Source organism: Monodelphis domestica, chromosome 1 (assembly GCF_027887165.1).
Source record: "Monodelphis domestica isolate mMonDom1 chromosome 1, mMonDom1.pri, whole genome shotgun sequence".
Classification (NCBI taxonomy): Eukaryota; Metazoa; Chordata; class Mammalia; order Didelphimorphia; family Didelphidae; genus Monodelphis; species Monodelphis domestica.
The window spans coordinates 232907803-232926308 of NC_077227.1; the positions used below are offsets into that span (position 1 = coordinate 232907803).

An 18506-nucleotide genomic window follows, 5' to 3' on the forward strand; every position below is an offset into this window, starting at 1 on the left:
GCAATGGCCTCTAAAAGAATGTTGGCATCCTTAAGAGATTCTACTTCATTTGGTTTTCCATATCTGAATCACAGGAGAATCATCTTGATGTTTACAAATTAGGAAAATCTAAAATGGAAATATATTGATGGCTGAGGCCATGGCATATTTGGCATTTTTTTTCCTCCCTTGTTGAACAAAGGAATGAGTGAGCAGAATTTGTCTACTACTTTCTGTCTTCTCTACCTTTCCTGTCTTTCTGGTATAAAGCCATTATCAGGCAGCAATCTGAACAGCCTGAGAGGAGACTTGCCTCTCTCTCTCTATTTTGAAGGAATCTTAAGATGATATTTCAATTAACAAGTCCTTGGGGACAGCATTGTTTAAAGAAACACATACAACCCAAGTGATAAACAACTTCAAAGCTATTTTGGTAGTAAAGACACTGCTGTTTACTATTTTCTAATAAAAAGTAGGTTGTAAAAATGCTGATTATCTAGTTGAGTCAACAAGACTCATTAAGCTCCTACTATGTGCCAGCCACTGTGTCTCCCCTCTCAAGTATTTCACAGTCTAATGGGGAGACAACATGCAAACAACTACAAACAGGATAAAGACAGGATAAATCAGTTTGTCTCTACAGGAAGACACTTCGATTAAGAAAGGACTGGTAAAAACTTCTTGAAAAGTAGGGCTTTGGCTGAGATAATTTAAAGCAATTTTATGCCTTTTAATTAAAAAATTTTTTTTTTAACTTTGAACCTCAAAACACTTGGAGAGCTGGAGTCAAGTAGAAGAAACATGTTTACTGATTCCCAGCTCTTAGCTCTAAGAACCACAGTAGGTCCATCTGTTGTTTCTGCAAACCTTGGCCCCCTTCTTTGGCTTGCAGGCCTGTTTATGGAGAGAAGGAAGGAGCAAAGGCAGAAAAGGCAGTAAAAACCACTGCAGGTATGTCATGTGTTTTATCTGCACTGCAGTGGACTGATAATGGAAACAATGCTTCATTGAGAGTCAGATCACCTGGCTCCCTGAGATGTTGGGCAAGTGACTCTACCCAATTGTTTCCTTATCTCCTACAGGAATCCTTTCCTAGCTCCTCTTGGTTATGGTGTTTTGTCTCTCTGATTTACTTCCTATTTATCCTTTCTACAGTTTATTTGTACTTTTTATTTGCTTCCATTATGACCTTCTTGAGGGCAGATACTCTCTTTTGCCTTTCTGTGTAGCCTCAACCACACATAGTAGGTGCTTAATAAATATTTATTGACTAACTGACTATAAAACAAATAATACTATATACTATCTCTTAGAGTTGTGATGAGTGAAGTGATTTCTTTTTTATTTCTTCTTTTTTTTTTTTTAAATTAAAACCCTTACCTTCCATCTTGGAGTCAATACTGTGTATTGACTCCAAGGCAGAAGAGTGGTAAGGGCTAGGCAATGGGGGTCAAGTGACTTGCCCAGGGTCACACAGCTAGGAAGTATCTGAGGTCAGATTTGAACCTAGGACCTCCAGTCTCTAGGGCTAGCTCTCAATCCACTGAGCTACCCAGCTGCCCCCTAGTGAAGTGATTTCTAACCCTCAAACACTCCAAAAGCTGCTGTTACTTTTTTATATTGTTTTCATACAACTTTTAAAAAATTATCGTTTTAAAATTTTATTTTAAGATAGATTTTGTTTCCTAGAGTATCTTATATAATTTTAATATTTGAGGATCTTTTTGTATATTAACTCTGAGTGCATATCTTGCTAGACTTCTAGACTTACTGTAGAAGGGTTTAAAATGTTAGAGCCCCCTTTGAGATTAACTGAAGACATGAGGAAAACTGGAGCCATGTCCAAGACCAGACATATCTAACTGGGGTCTTCTGATTCCCAGGCCGGCCTTCTATACACTATACTATGTTGCCTTATTAAGTCACCATCTGGCTACTCTTTGGTTTTAAAAAGTAAAGGAAATGTACCACAAATCCACTTATCCTTTAGATGTCTTGTTCCTTTCATATATGTATGTATGTATAAAATCACAATTTGCTAGTCCCATTTAATATATGTATATATACGTTCACACACATAATTAGATTCATATATTTATATACAAGTATATACACAGGAACCAAAAGAATAACAGTATAGTATTCGGCATATTCTTGAGTAGAATTAATTTTCATGGTATTTCCGGCTTGATATAGCAATATTTTTGGCTGAGTACTTTCTCAAATTGACTTAAACCATTCTTTGATTCAGAAGACTTCTACATTCCCAATTTAACTCTTAGTACTTATCAAAACTCTCTTGGTTTCTTTTTCTTAATTCTTATTTGGATTTGTGATTTCACTGGACTAGGAAGCTCCCTTTACCAGTATAGGTCAGCTACTGTCCTGGTTATAGTAGATTATTAAGCGACTTGTCCAAGGTTACTTAAAAATCACAAATGGATTTCGAACCCAGATCTTCCTCACTCAGGCATTCTCAGTTTACTCTAGTGAATTTCATCTCATCATTTATCTGAAAACAGTATATTTTCAGCTGTTAAAAGCAATTGGACTCTGTGTGGTAGCAAAGAATTAGAAGTTATAGGGAATGACTGAAGAAGCTGAAGTAGAGGAATGTGATGAAATACTATTGGAATATAACAAAGGACAAGAAAGGTGATTTCAGAAAAACCTGGAAAGATCTACGAGAACCGATACAAAGTGAAGTGAGCAGAATTCATATAATGAACAGTTGTGAAAGGCTTGGCTATTTTTAGCAGTACAGTGATCCAAGGTAGTCCCGAAGGACTCATGATGAAAACTGCCATCTGCCTCCAGAAAAAGAAGTCATGGAGTCTCAATACAAATCAAAACATACTGTTTCACTTTCTTTATTCATTTTTTTTGTTTGTTTGCGTTCTCTTTTCACAAAACAACTAATATGGGGACATGTTCTACATTATTGCACATGTAAAATCTATATCAGATTGCTTCTCATCTGGGAAGGGGAAAGACGGAGGGAGGTAGAGAATTTTGCTCAATTGATTTTAAACCAATGTTAAAGAATAGTAGCCAGAGATTGTGTGAAATCTTTATATTTTCCCCTTCTTCCTCCTGAGACTGGTTGTTTATACATCTGTTAAATATCATGGAAGAGATATAATGCAATACTTTAATGCAACAAATTGACAAGATATACTGTGTCCCAAGTTCTCCTTTATATTAACAATCATATTATTATTAAATAATGTCAAACTTCTATTAAAACGTAGAGCCACACTAAATCTTATGGGGAAGCCCATATAGGAAACTGGGGAGTAAAGCCAATCACGAAAGCAAAAAGCTTCAATAATTGACACAAAAGGAAAAAAGTTTTAAAAGAAAGTAGTAATGAAGCCTCTTGAGCCCAAAATACTGATTCAGAGAAAGAAACAGAGACTACATACACTAAAAACTGAGGTGAGTAAAAGGCAAAAGCTAGTTTTAATGAGAGATGTGTGTTCTTACCTAGGGTAATTAAGAATGCAGAGATCAGAAAGACTTCTTATGGCTTATTCTGGATTTTTGCGTGCAAGTTATAGTGCTGGCATGTGACTGAATGCAAATAAAATAAGATTTGATGCTTATTTCTTCTTTTCTTCTAGCACATCAGGTCCACCCATCTGGCCAGGAAGCACCTTCTTCAAGAGAAATGGAGCCCTTTTACAAGGTAGGTCCCAGTTATCATCCACTGTTATATTATCTACTGTTCCTTCATTCCAATGAAGATGATTTATTCTCACAGTTCACAGTGAATGCCTTAGCAGTGGACTCATTTTGGAAAATTAGGAGTTCTGTGGGTTGGATCTGTTTATTTCCTTCTATTTGTTTCCTCCTCCAGTCTCTTGGAAATGGTGAATTACTAGTTTGAAATGATTGAAATATATGTCTCTGTTTTGTCTTTTCTTGGGCTGCTGCCTTGCTGGGTATAAGTTCCAGCTGTGTTTGTCTCCTTTGGTGAAACTGGGATTACGTGGTCTTCGTGGTATGATAGCAACAGAAACAAGATCAATAAAGTCACCTCCTTTATGAAGGTCTCCCTTTTCTTTATTTCATATGTTTATGCTATTTAGCAAGCTGTGGTGGTGTTCAGGGACTTCTTGGTATATCATAACTTTGATGTATAAATGTGACTGAGAAACAGTGTTTGGTTTATCCTCAGACCTGGCACAGCTAGTTTTCCAAAGGTGGGTCATTTGCTTTGTTTGTTCCCCCCTCCCCCAGACTATGGAACTTCACTCTTCAGCTGTCTTCTCCTAGAGCCTGGCTCATATATCATTTGGGGAACGAAAACTGCCTTTACCATCTGCTTAAAGGAAACAGAGTTGTTCGGGTAAATACCTAAAGCCCAAATTGAAAAAGTTGGGGGAATTACTCCGCATTTAGAGTCATCCACACTATCTGTATGGATGGAGTGTTGATAGTGAACTAAGAATCGGCTTACTTTTCTCTCTAACATCTCCTCGTTGGCTGGGGTTCTGAATTGTGGTAGACATGACAAATGAATGACTTTTCTTCTACCAAAAGTTTTGATTGATAGTTCTTCTGGGAAGAGGGTTAGGGCCTGAATTAGTTTTTGTACTTTTAAGTCATTTCCCCCTAAAATGTATAGGCCAAACAGCAGCCATTTGTGTCAGGAGTGTAATAAAAACTTCCAGAAATTCATTTTACCTTGAGATTGTAGAAGCAGCTCACACAGTGTGTGCAATTGAATGACCTTGTTGTTGTGCTATAGGCTGATGTCTGCATTATCAGGAGGCTATGAAATCAGTGAACTTTGGAGTTTCTTTGCTTTTCTTCTCTGTACCAGCAGGCTTTTAGGCAGGTAGGTTCCATTAACACTAATCTTAATCACCATATTATGTCTCCAGACTGTTGGCAAGAGAATGAAAGTCTCTGTTAATAGCTTATAGGTAGAGCTCTATCTGTAATCAGTGAACACATTTTTTTTTAAGGATTTTTTTTTCATGTAGCCAATCTAAATAGAAAGCAGTAAGAAATTAAGCCATGGTCTTTCTTGTTAATTTCAAGGGATTATTATAATTTTTACTCCAATATTTGGACCTTCTGATGAAAGTCATTTTCAAGAATTTGTAGAGTGGTCATTCCTCAGATAATTTTGTTCTGTACCTAGAGGATAGATGGGTTCTTACTTGGTTACAGCATTCATGAGGAGGGTGGCCTGAGTTCTTGGTTCAAATACTACCTCTTGACACCTACCCTGGGGAGGAGAGGCAAATTACTTAACCTCTCAATGTTCCAGAGCAGATTTGTAGGGTATCTACAGCTCTTTATGATGAAATTTGTCTATCCTTCAGAAGTAATTACTCTAAACATCTTAGGTTTTTTGTTTTTGTTTTTGTTTTTCTTATTTCAAAGGAGTTTTTTTCCCCCCACGTTTTCTTTTGATTGTCTTCTAGGCTATTGACCTTTCCTTAAAGGTCTGTCTTAGGAAGTCCTGGCATCTTGATAGTATACTTTTCTCCTTTTCCCCCCCTCCTTTCTACCCTTTTAAGCCATAGACCCTGAGAATCAAAACTCTGCAGCTACTTATCCAATTCAAAGTCACTAAATGAAAGCAGTGTGGTATAAAAACCTTAGTTTAGCAGTAGAAGACCTGGGTTCAAATCATTGCCACACTACCCACCAACCTTGTGACCTTGAACAAGATGCTTCTCCCCAATTAATATCAGTTTCCTCTTTTATACGATGGGTGTAATGGGGAAATTTAAGGCTTCTGGGAGAAGGTTATAATATAGTAATGGTTACAAATGTGGCTACAAAATTTATGTAATATTTAACAATGGCCGCCAAGGAATTTACTTATGAAATTCCTAAAATGAAACACTCAAGTCAGAATGAGGTTTATGAAGGTTTAATCACACTGGGAGTGGGGAAAAGGTTAGGGAGAGAAGGAGAGAAGAGAAAAGGGAAAGAGGCTACTCAACCTCTGACCAAGGCAGGGGGAGTTTTAGGCCCAAAGGCCCAGGTGGAAGAATCAGTCCTTAACTCACGTGACCGATCTGAAGGAAAGCTGTCTGCGGGCGTCCTCTCTCTCCAAGCTCCTAACACCAACTCCCCCTAGCTCTCTCCACAGGAAGTTCCGCCAATCTCAGAGGCTGTTCCCTACCTCTCTTCCTGTGTCTCACAAATCCAATGGTTGGCTCTAGCTTGGCTTAGGACAGCCCAGGTGGGCAGTTAGTTATTTCTGATTAGTCATTGACTAGCGCATGCCCGTGTAGGTGGGTGTGCACAATTTTTGGGTGCTAGACCAAGATGGAGACTTTTAAAATTCACAATCCCCCCTGATGATGATTGGGAGACTAGTCTCCCCAATTGATCACTAAACATAAGCATACTGCACCCCAAAAATTTCTAACTATAAGTGTATACAAAAATTTTTTCTACCCACTAAGAGGAAAATTATAATAGTTGTAAATATGGGGAAATAGAGGAGAGAGAAAGACAGCAAACCAATGTTTTGCTGGGCGCATTGACAAAAGCCAATTAGGGGGCAGTCCCCTTTGGCATAAGAGTGTACATTCAAAAAAATGTTCAATCAACCACACCCCAAGGTTCATTCTGGATCTTCCTGTAGTGAAAAGGTTTAGATATCTTTCTGCAAACAGTTCATTCTCTGGATTCAGTTAGTTAGCAAGCTTCTCTGAAGATTTCTCTCTCGAACAAAATTTAAATCTTGGATTTGATGAAATACAATCCCCCCTGAAGAACGTGTTGAAAAAACACTGAGTCCAGCTGAGGATTCAAGTTTTAGTTGTGGGGGTGTGTGAGTTAATTCAAAAGAAAAACAAAACAATATCAAAATAAAATCAAAATCAAAAGAAGAAAAAGGGAAAAAATTAAGGGAAAAAAATATAACCCTTTATATATGCATATTTACATTAAAGAATTCAAAATCAGTATCAAAATCAAAAAATCTATGTATACAAAATTTGAGAAAGCAAGAATAAAAAAAAAAATTTTTTTTTTTTTTTACAGGCCTCTGTATTAGGGTCCAGTTAAGTAATTTCTAATCCCACAAGTCTGTAGGACAGAATGCAGTATATTTTTACTTCCCCATTTGCAGCCAAGGCTACAGGAAGTTGCCATACTATAGGAGAGAAAAAAGAGGACCAGATTTTTATTTTATATCTAGGGAAGTGTTATTCCCTCGTCTGATTTTACCTTCGTTCTCAGGGATGGATGGAGCCAGGATGGTAGCCAACCTTAGGTACTTGTCTGTAGGTATTTTCACGAAGAGTGTGGATACAGGGAAGGCCTACATCTTAACGTCTGTCAAGTGTCGCAACCCCGAGTCTCACACTAGGTTCAAGTCCTTAGTATTGGCTTAGAAATGTATTAATCCTACCTGGATTGGTCTTTTGATTTTTAGACCTGTGAGCTCTTTTGGCATTATCCAGGTTATATCTGTGCTCCTTGTTTGATCTCATATCTAGAATCAGACACAAACATTAATCATAGTCCCACAACAATTATCAATAAATGGCAGGTTCCCATAGTCTAAAGCTGTTTGGGTGCGTATTAATAATAACAACAAGTATATATATTTTTAAACTAATATTGTAGAATAAAAATTAATATTGATCATATGTACCTAAAGTACATAGAAATGAGAAAAAGGGAAAAAAAATAAAATAATGTAAAAATAATAATAATAATAAAATAAGGAAAAGAGAAAAAAAAAGGAAAAAAGGAAAAAAATTAAATTTAGGAATTCAATGTGTCAAAAGCAGAATAAAACAGTTCCACTTGTCAATGTATAGTTATCTCCAATGCATGTATAGGATACAGTCAATCAGTCTCAACAGAAGATGCTCTCTTTACATGAGAACAGTGAATCCAAGAGTCCTTTTCTCCAACCTTTATAGATGTTGGAGTAGTTAACAATATTTGGAATGGTCCTTCCCATGAAGGTTCAGTTGCTCCAGTACGCTTGAAATTCTTTATATACACGTTGTCTCCTGGGTTCAGGTCGTGAAGTGAGAAGTCTAGTGGTCCAGCTTGTACTGCAGCTCCGGATTCATGTAGCTCACGCAGTTTGTGCTGTAATTCCTGTATATAGGAAGCAATAGTAATATCTCCCCCTAATAGCGATGTATAAGCCGGGGAGAAAGGCTTAGCCTGTATAGGCGGATGTCCAAAAAGCATCTCAAATGGTGAAATATGTAAGTCTCCTCTAGGCCTGCTTCTAAGATAAAATAGGGCCAGAGGGAGAATTTCAGGCCATTTTAAATGGGTCTCAGTGCATAATTTTCCAATCATAGTTTTAAGTTCTTTGTTCATCCTCTCAACTTGGCCTGAACTCTGGGGATGATATGGAACATGGAATTTGGGAGTTATCCCCAAGCAAGAATATATCTGGTTTAAGACAGAATCGGTAAAATGACTCCCTCTATCGGAGTCAATACGTGCTGGTAGGCCAAAGCGAGGAATAATTTCTTTTAAAAGCACCTTAGCAACAAAAGCTGCTGTGGCTCGGGCTGTAGGAAATGCTTCTGGCCATCTGGTCAGTTGGTCTACTATGACCAAACAAAATTTATATTGTCCAGCCTTTGGCATCGTTATAAAATCTATCTGCAGGTGCTCAAAAGGTGTGTAAGCCAGAGGACGTCCACCAAAGGCTTTACCACGAAAGGCATGTTGGTTATATGCCTGGCAGGTAGGGCAGGATGAACACACTTTAGAGGCTATGGTAGTTATACCAGGGGCTATCCATACTCTCTTAACAGAGTCCACGATGCCCTGGGTACCAAAATGACCATTTTTATGAATAGATTGGCAAATTTGGTTATAGAAACTTCTAGGGAGCAGGGGTTTTCCTTCAGATGACACCCATACTCCATTAATTTGTTTTGCTTTAAATTTTTGTTTCCATTTTTCCACTTCCTTTTCATTATAGGAGAGTGATAAATTTAAATTATCAGTGGTTGTTAATGTTAAAATTAATCCAGGTCCTTCTATGGCTGCTAGTTTTGCAGCAGCATCTGCTCGGTCATTTCCTCTAGAGACAGGGTCTGAGCCTCCTGTATGGGCAGAGCAATGAACTACAGCTAGGGCTTTAGGCAGTTTGAGAGCAGAAAGAACTTCATTAATAATTTCTGCATTAGCTATGGATTTTCCAGCTGAGGTTAAAAATCCTCTCTGGAGCCATAGCATCCCGACTGAGTGACAAATGCCAAAAGCATATCTAGAATCCGTATAAATTGTTGCCTTTTTATCCTTGGCAATTATACAGGCATGTTTCAGAGCTATGAGCTCTGCTCCTTGAGCGCTAATGTTAGAAGGTAGTGAAGCTGACCATTCAGTGGCAAATTCTGAGACTACGGCAGCTCCAGTGTAACGTATGCCATCCCTCATAAAAGAGGAACCATCGGTAAATAAAATCAGATCTGCATTGTCTAAGGGAGTGTCCAAGAGATTATCTCGAGGCTTTTCTGCCATGGACACTAATGTTTCACAGTTATGTAGTGGTTCTCCTGAAGTAGGTAAATCTGGAAGCAAGGTGGCAGGGTTAAGAGTTGAACAGCGTTTCAAGGTAATATTTTCACTATTTAATAAGGTTATTTCATACCTTGTAATTCTCTGATCCGAGAATGCCTGTGTTCTATGTTTTACCAATAATGCTTCAATCTCATGTGGGCACATTATTGTTAATGGACATCCCAATACTAAATCAACGGTTTTTGTTACTAGTAAGGCTGTAGCAGCTACTCCTCTAAGGCATGGTGGTGCTCCTGCTGCTACTGGGTCTAGTTGGGCAGAATAATAAGCAATTGGGCGCTGAGAAGGTCCCAAAGTCTGAGTTAACACACCAGAGGCTACTCCTCTTCGCTCATGCACATATAAAGTAAATGGCTTGTTGTAATTTGGGATGCCTAGAGCAGGGGCAGATAAGATAGCCTTTTTTAGCTCTGATAGAGCTGACAGGTGTTCAGGCTCTAATTTGAGGGGTTCAGGGACTACATCCCTTGTTAGTGCTATAAGAGGTTTAGTAATTTCCCCATAACAAGGAATCCATTGTCTGCAAAACCCTGTTGCTCCCAGAATTGCTCTTAACTGTTTTTTAGTAGTAGGAGCACTCAATTTTTGAATATTCTCAATTCGCTTGGGAGAAATAGAGCGGGCACCAGCTGTCAGAATGAACCCCAAATATTCTACTTTGGGGAGACACCACTGAACTTTGTCCTTCGAGATCTTATGACCTCTTTTGTGCAATTCCAAAAGAAGGTGTTTGCTATCTTCTTGACATGTTTTTGCATCTGTTGAAGCCAAGAGTAGATCATCTACATATTTGATTAATTTGCTATTTTTAAATGTTATATTGTCTGTGTCTTGGCTCAAAATTTGCTCAAATAAGCTCGGACTTTCGACATAACCCTGTGGCAGCCGACACCAGGTATATTGTGAGCCCTTCCAGGTGAAAGCAAAAATATGTCTGGAGTTTTCATGTATTGGTATTGAAAAAAAGGCTGAACACAAGTCTACTACTGTAAAGTATGTAGCTGTGCTAGGAATAGATGAAATAATAGTATGTATGTTAGAAACTACGGAGTGTCTCTTTATAACGTGATTATTTACTGCCCTTAGATCCTGTATAAATCTATAGATGTGCTTGCCATCGGGCCCTTTTTTTGGTTTTTTAATTGGTAGGATGGGCGTGTTGTATTCAGATTTGCAAGGGATTATTATTCCCTGTTCTATTAATGAGTTAATAACTGGTGTAATACCCTCAATTGCCTCCTTTGAGAGGGGATACTGAGGGATAGAAGGAGGTGGGCTAGATTTAGTTTTTATCTGCACAGGAACAGCAGATTTAAGCAAGCCTACATCAGAAGAAGATGTGGCCCAAAGAGACTCAGGTATATCTTTAGGTATTTCGAAAATGGAAGGCTCTTTTGCGTCCTGGTTTTCCGAGAGAAGTACAGGGAGTAATTTTAAAGATTCCTCTGGTACTTCTAATGATAATGAGCCATCTGGGGAGCAGGTTATTGTGGCTCTGAGTTTGCATAGAAGGTCCCTCCCCAGCAAATTTAAAGGGGAGTCAGGCATCAAAAGGAAAGAGTGTTGTACCTCTAGGGGTCCTACAGACACCATTCTAGGAGGAAGTCTTTTAACTCTTTGGGTTATTCCTGATACTCCCATTACATTCTCTGAGCCAATAGAATAACATTGTAAATCAGGTTTTCTCTTTAATACAGACCAGGAAGCTCCGGTGTCTAATAGACAATCATAATAGGTGTTACCCACCTTTAAGGTAACATGGGGTTCATTAGTATGGGGAGGGCAGTGGATAGGGACAACGGGTAGTAGGACATCAGGGTCCGGGAAATCAAAGGTTGTATCCTCTGATTCCTGTGCCCTAGCCCCCCCCGGGCACCATCATTGTGTTTGGGATATTCCTTGGGCACCCCCCTGAAGGGCACCTCTCTGAGAGTCATTAGTACCTCGAGTAATTTTTGGACGAGCGCCATTTCTCATATATTGTTGAGTATTATCATTAAAATTTTCTTCAATTTGAGCATTGTCATTAATTTCCCAATTCCTATTTCTATAATTCTGGTTTCTAAAGTTCTTATTTCTATATTCATTATAGTTATTATTTCTAAAACTATTATTAAACTGTGTATTCCTTCCAAACATCTTAAGAAAGGTTCTACATTCCATCATTTTGTGGCCCTTCTTCTCACAGAAGTGGCAAGTAATGGATTGATAATTGGATTTCTGGAGAGGGGCAATTGTCGTTGGTTCATTACCCTGCCCACTTTCTAATTTAGTTATCCTATCTATTAAATATCTCATTTTTTTCTTCATTTCCTCCATGTCATCATCATTTTCTTTCTCCTTTTCTTCGTTTCCCTTTAAAACATATATAGCTGTTTTTCGCAATTCTTCAAGGTCCATATCTGACCATCTTGGGCATTGTGTTTTGAAATAATTTTTAATTGCTTTGCAAGAATTGTTTACAAAGATTCTTCTAGCTTGTCTTATACTACTCTCTTTAGTTAAGTCCCAATCTAAGTATCTGTCCCCAAACTCGATAATTCTGTCCATAAATCTGGAGGGTGTTTCATTTTCCTTTTGCTTAATTTTTTCCAGTTCCATCCACTTATCTGTACTGTCCGCACATTCCTTCATGGACGTGAGGATGGCCTCTCTACAACGGTATAGTTGTAGATAATCCTCAGGATTGTTATAGTCCCATTCGGGATCCTGAGATGGCCAATGTGCTGCATTACGCCCCCTGGTTTTGTTGACATGAGCAATTATTTTATTTTTTTCACGTTCACTTAAAAAAGCCTGGAGTAAGCTCTCAACGTCCTTGTAAGACGGATTATACTGAAAAAATATGTCTCCCATCTTTTTTGTTACTAGAAAAGGATCTTGTTCATATGTGGGAATATTTCGTGTAAATTCATTTATTTCTTGGGGAGTAAACGGTATCCTATGTCTTAAAGTCACCACATCCCCATTTCGTCCTATTTCAGGTACTTCTCTTAGAGGAAACAGGCCTCTAGTTGGATTTTGCACCTGTGGGTCAGTTTGACAAGGACAGGTTTTTCTAGGGGGACAAGATCTCTCTTGCATTGGAATTTGGTTTTCTGTAGGAGAAGGAACATGAGAATCTGGGATTGCCGGGGAAGGGTTTTGGGGATTAAATTCAGACAAGATTTGCACTACACGAGAGAAGCAGTCTGTTAACTTGGCTATAGGAAAGGTATTTTCCATCTCTATTTCAGGGAAGGAAATTTCCTCATTCAAAGGTTCAGAAACAGGTCTATTTCTGGTAGAGTGGTTGTTTGTCAATTGATCCTGTAAGAAACTTTTTAGATCTTCTAATTGGGCTTGCATTTTATCCTCAATTTTTCCTATTTTATCTTCCATATTTCCCATTTTATCCTCAATATTTCCTACTTTATTCTCAATATTTCCTATTTTATCCTCAATTTTTTCTATTTTATTCTCAATATTTCCTATTTTATCCTCAATTTTTTCTATTGTATCCTCAATTTTTTCTATTTTATCCTCAACATTTTCTATTTTATCCTCAATATTTTCTATTTTATCCTCATTTTGCTTTATTTCCTCCTCATTTTGTTTTATTTTCTCCTCATTTTGTTTTATTTTCTCCTCATTTTGTTTTATTTTATCCTCAATTTGTTTTATTTTTTCATCTCTAAATATAGTATTGAGGAGTACAAAAATGACAGTACCTATTAATATAAAAATTTGGAGGTATCCTTCATTCCTCAATGCCCCTACTTCTTCAGCTGCCTTATAATTGTCAAAGGATATAGTACTCATTTTTATATGTATATTTTGTAATTTCACAAAGCAAGTGGGGAGCAGGGCAAAGCAGCAAACTTTCCACAGGCTTTTTCTTTTTACAATAGGTGGCTCTGAGTCTACAACCCTATACAGGCTAAGGGCCTATTGTATTGTAAATTCTCCTTCTTTACAAAGTGTATGTGGGTGGGTCCCAGCAATCTTCTTTGGCCCTCAGGCTAAAGCCGCTATGACCATGTGCTATCTTCCTTGAGCAAAGCCCACTTAAATTTTTAAGACTAGAAAGGCCAGGAAACAGAAAAAAAAAATGGGTTTTAAGTTAGCTCCCTAGCTGTATTCAGCTGTTTTTTGCGGGCTAGGAGCTCCTAAGAGCTCCTTCTCCTGAGGTTCCTCCTTGCTTAGTTGATTAGGTAAGCCTGGCCTGCCTCTCTCTACTGAGCCACCTCCTTAAAGTAAAAGGAGACGGAAATGAGAGACAAAGAGGAGAAGGAAAAAAAAATCCTGTTGACCCCAATTTAACTTAAGGGGTAAAGGGAAAAGAGAAAAGGTGTTTTATACTCACCTGTTCTGGCAGCTGTGTCTTTAAGCCAAGGTATTTGGTAACAGGACTGAGGGAGTGAGCAATAAGTGGGTTGAAAAGGCAAGAAAATTCAGGAAATTTATTGAGGTTCTAGAAACCTTCCAAGCACTAAGGCAGGGCCAAGAGCCAGAGGGGGTAGCCGGGGTGGGATTTCTCCCAGGTGATAGTAAGGAGATCAGAAGACTGATAAGTTCTTTTTCCCGTAGTGGTTAGCCAAAACTGTAATGGGGAAATTTAAGGCTTCTGGGAGAAGGTTATAATATAGTAATGGTTACAAATGTGGCTACAAAATTTATGTAATATTTAACAATGGCCGCCAAGGAATTTACTTATGAAATTCCTAAAATGAAACACTCAAGTCAGAATGAGGTTTATGAAGGTTTAATCACACTGGGAGTGGGGAAAAGGTTAGGGAGAGAAGGAGAGAAGAGAAAAGGGAAAGAGGCTACTCAACCTCTGACCAAGGCAGGGGGAGTTTTAGGCCCAAAGGCCCAGGTGGAAGAATCAGTCCTTAACTCACGTGACCGATCTGAAGGAAAGCTGTCTGCGGGCGTCCTCTCTCTCCAAGCTCCTAACACCAACTCCCCCTAGCTCTCTCCACAGGAAGTTCCGCCAATCTCAGAGGCTGTTCCCTACCTCTCTTCCTGTGTCTCACAAATCCAATGGTTGGCTCTAGCTTGGCTTAGGACAGCCCAGGTGGGCAGTTAGTTATTTCTGATTAGTCATTGACTAGCGCATGCCCGTGTAGGTGGGTGTGCACAATTTTTGGGTGCTAGACCAAGATGGAGACTTTTAAAATTCACATGGGGAAGTTGGGGATAAATAGTCATAAGATCAGAGATCTAGAGTCCGAAGGGACCTTAAGACACCATTTTGTCCAATATCTGTTAAGGAAAGAGAAAGTCAGGTAGGTTAAGTGACCTGTCTAGCATTATGCAGGGAGTAAGGCATCAGAGGCCCTGTGTAGGAACCAGGTTCTCTGACCCTAAAGCCACTTTTCTTTCAGCCTAAATCGTTTGGACATTACCTATTTTTCGTATGTTGGTCAGTTGGACAGATTTGGATGAAAGAAGTAAAGTTGGTAAGTTAAAGCAGGGGAGTACTTGTTAACTTTGATTTTTTATTATAGGCTTCCTTTACTATCTTTAAGAAAATGATGATAATGGTTTCCAAAAGTGGATGATTTTAATTGAATAATCTACTTGTATAGTTCTTTAATAATTTTATTGTGACTAGATATTTTTTAGGGCTGTGTGTATGTGTGTATATAACTCAACTACTGTTTTTGCATTTTTCCTTTTAGAAAATTCCAAAGCACTCTCGTGATATTAATGTTGATAATAATGACCTATTAGTAATATATAATGTTCACTTTTCTTAATGCTTTAAATTTTATACAGTACTCTTCACAATAGACTTATGGTGATAATACCACATTGCCTGTATATTACAAATGAAGACATGGAAATATAGAAAGATAGACGAATGAATTAATCCAATTTAATAAATTGAGGAGGTGGGAAAATATTGTTTCTGTCTCTATTCGGAGATGTATACAGTAATTTTTTTAATGCAGTAAGTCTGAGTTGAATTCAGGTGGTATTGGAATTGAATAAAAGATTGAGCCAAAGGATAGTAGTTATTTTAGTTTTAAGATAATAAAGCTCTGTGATAGTAGCAAAGGTATGCCTAGAGTACAGATGTTTTCCATCTGTCCCAGAAAAGCGGTTTTGATCTGCAGCCTGAGGGATTTAAGTTAGACATAAGGAAGAATTTTCTGACAGTGATGTGATTGCTATTACACATCTGGAATTGTTTCCTGGGGGAGATGAAGGAATCTTCCTGTTGAGGGAATGAATGTTTAAAAACAAGATAGATTCTCATTTATTCATGAATTAATGAATGAAAAAGCTCTAATTAAAGACTTGCTATTGTGCAAAGCACTGTTTGAGGTTCCAGGGATACAAATAGAAAAACCGAGGCAGCCACAGCTCTCAAAGTCATATTGTGGGAGTGAGCCTCTTGAGGAAGATTCAGGTCTAGGGCAAATGACAAGGCCTTTGCCTGGTGGTTAAGATGGTAGATGTGTTTGGAGTGTAGAGAGACAAAAGGCTACAGTTAAGTCATAATTTCTTTTGTGAATGATAAAGCCATATCCATTTTTTATGTTTAACCATTGGGCAGTACCCTGTGCCACAGGTTGTGAGAACTTTCTTTCTGGTTCTACATCAAGTTGCTGTCTAGAAGGAGATGGGGGCAATCAGCTCTGTCTCCACAGGATTTGCTCCTCTGAGCAATCACAGAGATTTGGGGGAGGGAGGGGATAATGGTTTGGAGGCAGGGCCAGTGGCTTGGGGGCTGCTGTTACCTGGGGCTCTTTTGTACCCATCCTATGTATCATTTGAGTGCCATCATCCCTCAGAGGCTACAAGGGGAAGTAATGTTTATGCCACATCCTAGCCCTCTCTCTGGCTTCATCCAACAAGCGTGTACCATATGCTTGTCATATACCTTTCTAGATGCTAGGGATAAAGAGATAGGATGTCTCCATGCCTCCGTGTGTCCTATCCCATCGTGTTTATTTCCTGTGTTTGTTACATAATTCCCCCACCCCTAACATGATGGGTGTGAGAAGATAGAGATGGAAGGAGCCAGAGAGGAGAGGGGGAGTAAGGAGGTGGGGGGCCCCCTGAGCATCTTCATGAAGGGTGAGTCGACTTCCAATGAAAATGGATGCCCAGGACATTGCCTCTCATGTAGCAGAGACGTGGAGTCCCACAAGTCGTACTGAGCATAGTAGGAAATTGTAATATGTTTTAGGCACTAACCCCCAGTGAGCCAGAGCACCTCATGCCCTGAGTGTTTTGGCCAGTCTGGGTTTTATTGTACAAAGAGAGAGAAGTGTGAGTTAGAAACAGATCTCCTCAAAAATAGTGGATGTGTGTGTGTGTGTGTGTGTGTGTGTGTGTGTGTGTGTGTGTAAACAAATAGAAATCTAGCATATACGCCATGTTCCCCAATGTAGTAGTAGTAGTTGTCTCTTGGTAACCGAGGATGACTATTGTTTTTGTGCACAAAGACACCTGTGCATGAAGATTTAAGTGGAAAAGTCGGTGCACAGAGACAGTCCCACTCTCGGCGTTGGAAGCCTGGGTCCAGTGGCATGAAAAGTCGTTACACCTGGAGACTTCCTCAGCTGCATTGGATGGTCGTGTTGTCCTTTGTGCTCCAACATGTCCTAAGCACTCCACAGTGCTTTGCTGCGTTGCCATCTCAGCCATTGAACCTTCTTATTAGTTTCTTCCGTCTGTTCCACCGAAGCAGTCTTCACATGCTGGGTGAGCAAGGCCTGGTTCACCAGGGGTCTATGACCCAATGGCTACCCTCACAAGGTTTAGCTGGCCTGTCGAAGCCGTTGCCGGGGTGTGGCCGCTGCCGCATGCTAGCGGCTACTGGGAGCCACAAGTGAGAGCTGGGTGTCAGGTGGGGGTCAGAGGCTGGAGAGCTGCCCTAGAAGGGCACGACAAGCCCTCCATACCAAAGATATTACTCCTCCCTGAGCACCCCATACACCCCAATGTAAAAGTGGTTAAACACACTCATGAGCCATCTGTGTGCTCTATTCACTCACTCTATGGGCCCATAAGGGTTCTCAGCTGTTACAGAACTTATTGGTAGCCTATACAATGCAGTTAATTCTTGTTAGTCATATAAACTGATGTAGATTAAGTGATAACAACTGGGCAAAACCATTTATACAATCACAATTTTATATGATGCAAACAACTTTAAAAGACATAAGAATTTTGATCAATGCAGTGACCAGCTAGAATTCCAGAAGATGGTGATAAATCATGTTAACCCATATCTTGAGAAGTGATACAAAATAAGACATTCATTATATTGAGAGAGGCTAATTTGCTACCAAAAAAAATCCCCCCCATGGAATAACATGTTATGGGATAGGAATGGATGGTATAATAGATAATATTGAGGGGGTATATTTGATGGGTAAATGATAACTAATAAATCAGGTAGTTATCTTCTTCTGCCTACCCTTTTCCCTCTATACCTCCCTTCCTCCCTCTTCCAGCCTCCCCCTTCTCCCTTCAGCTTCCCCTTCCCCTGTTCTTCTGGTTTCTAAATCAGTCAGGATGAGTTAATGATGTTTCAAATGAAAATACTTTCTGTCTTCTTTATCTAAGTAAGGGTTTATTCGGGGAAGACAGGAAAAGATGGAGGGTGGAGGTAAGAGGGTTGGGGTTTTCCCTAATTCTATAATTAGCCTTAGATTGGAGGATATTGGGAGAGTGGTTGATAGGTCTAGTATTTCAGTCACTATCACCAACAGAGCAAAGTCAGAGAAATACATGGACAATTGTCCTTCTTCGTCTGCCTTCAGAGTCACCAGGCCACCTCCATCTTGATTATCCCAAGTTCCAGAGATAAACCCATCTTCTTCCTTCCCTGATTCAAAGGCAATCAGGAAATCAATCAGGACCCTGATTCAAAGGCAACCACCAGCAGTCCAGAATTCAAAGGCCCCGAGCATCAGTCAAGGCCAGAATTCCTTCCCCAGTTGGTTTGGCTCCAAACTGCCTTTCCTGGTAACATTCCAAATCAG

General features: G+C 39.2%; 1 protein-coding gene across 21 annotated transcripts in view; it reads left to right on the forward strand.

Moving 5' to 3' along the window:
* FOXN3 (forkhead box N3) overlaps nucleotides 1–18506 on the forward strand; it is a 547426-nt gene that overhangs the window by 375660 nt on the left and 153260 nt on the right. For all 21 annotated transcript variants that reach the window (XM_056810542.1, XM_056810551.1, XM_056810553.1 and 18 more), the window contains one exon: nucleotides 3603–3667. In XM_056810542.1, coding sequence (XP_056666520.1) covers nucleotides 3603–3667 — 65 coding nt within the window. The remainder of the gene's footprint in view (nucleotides 1–3602; nucleotides 3668–18506) is intronic.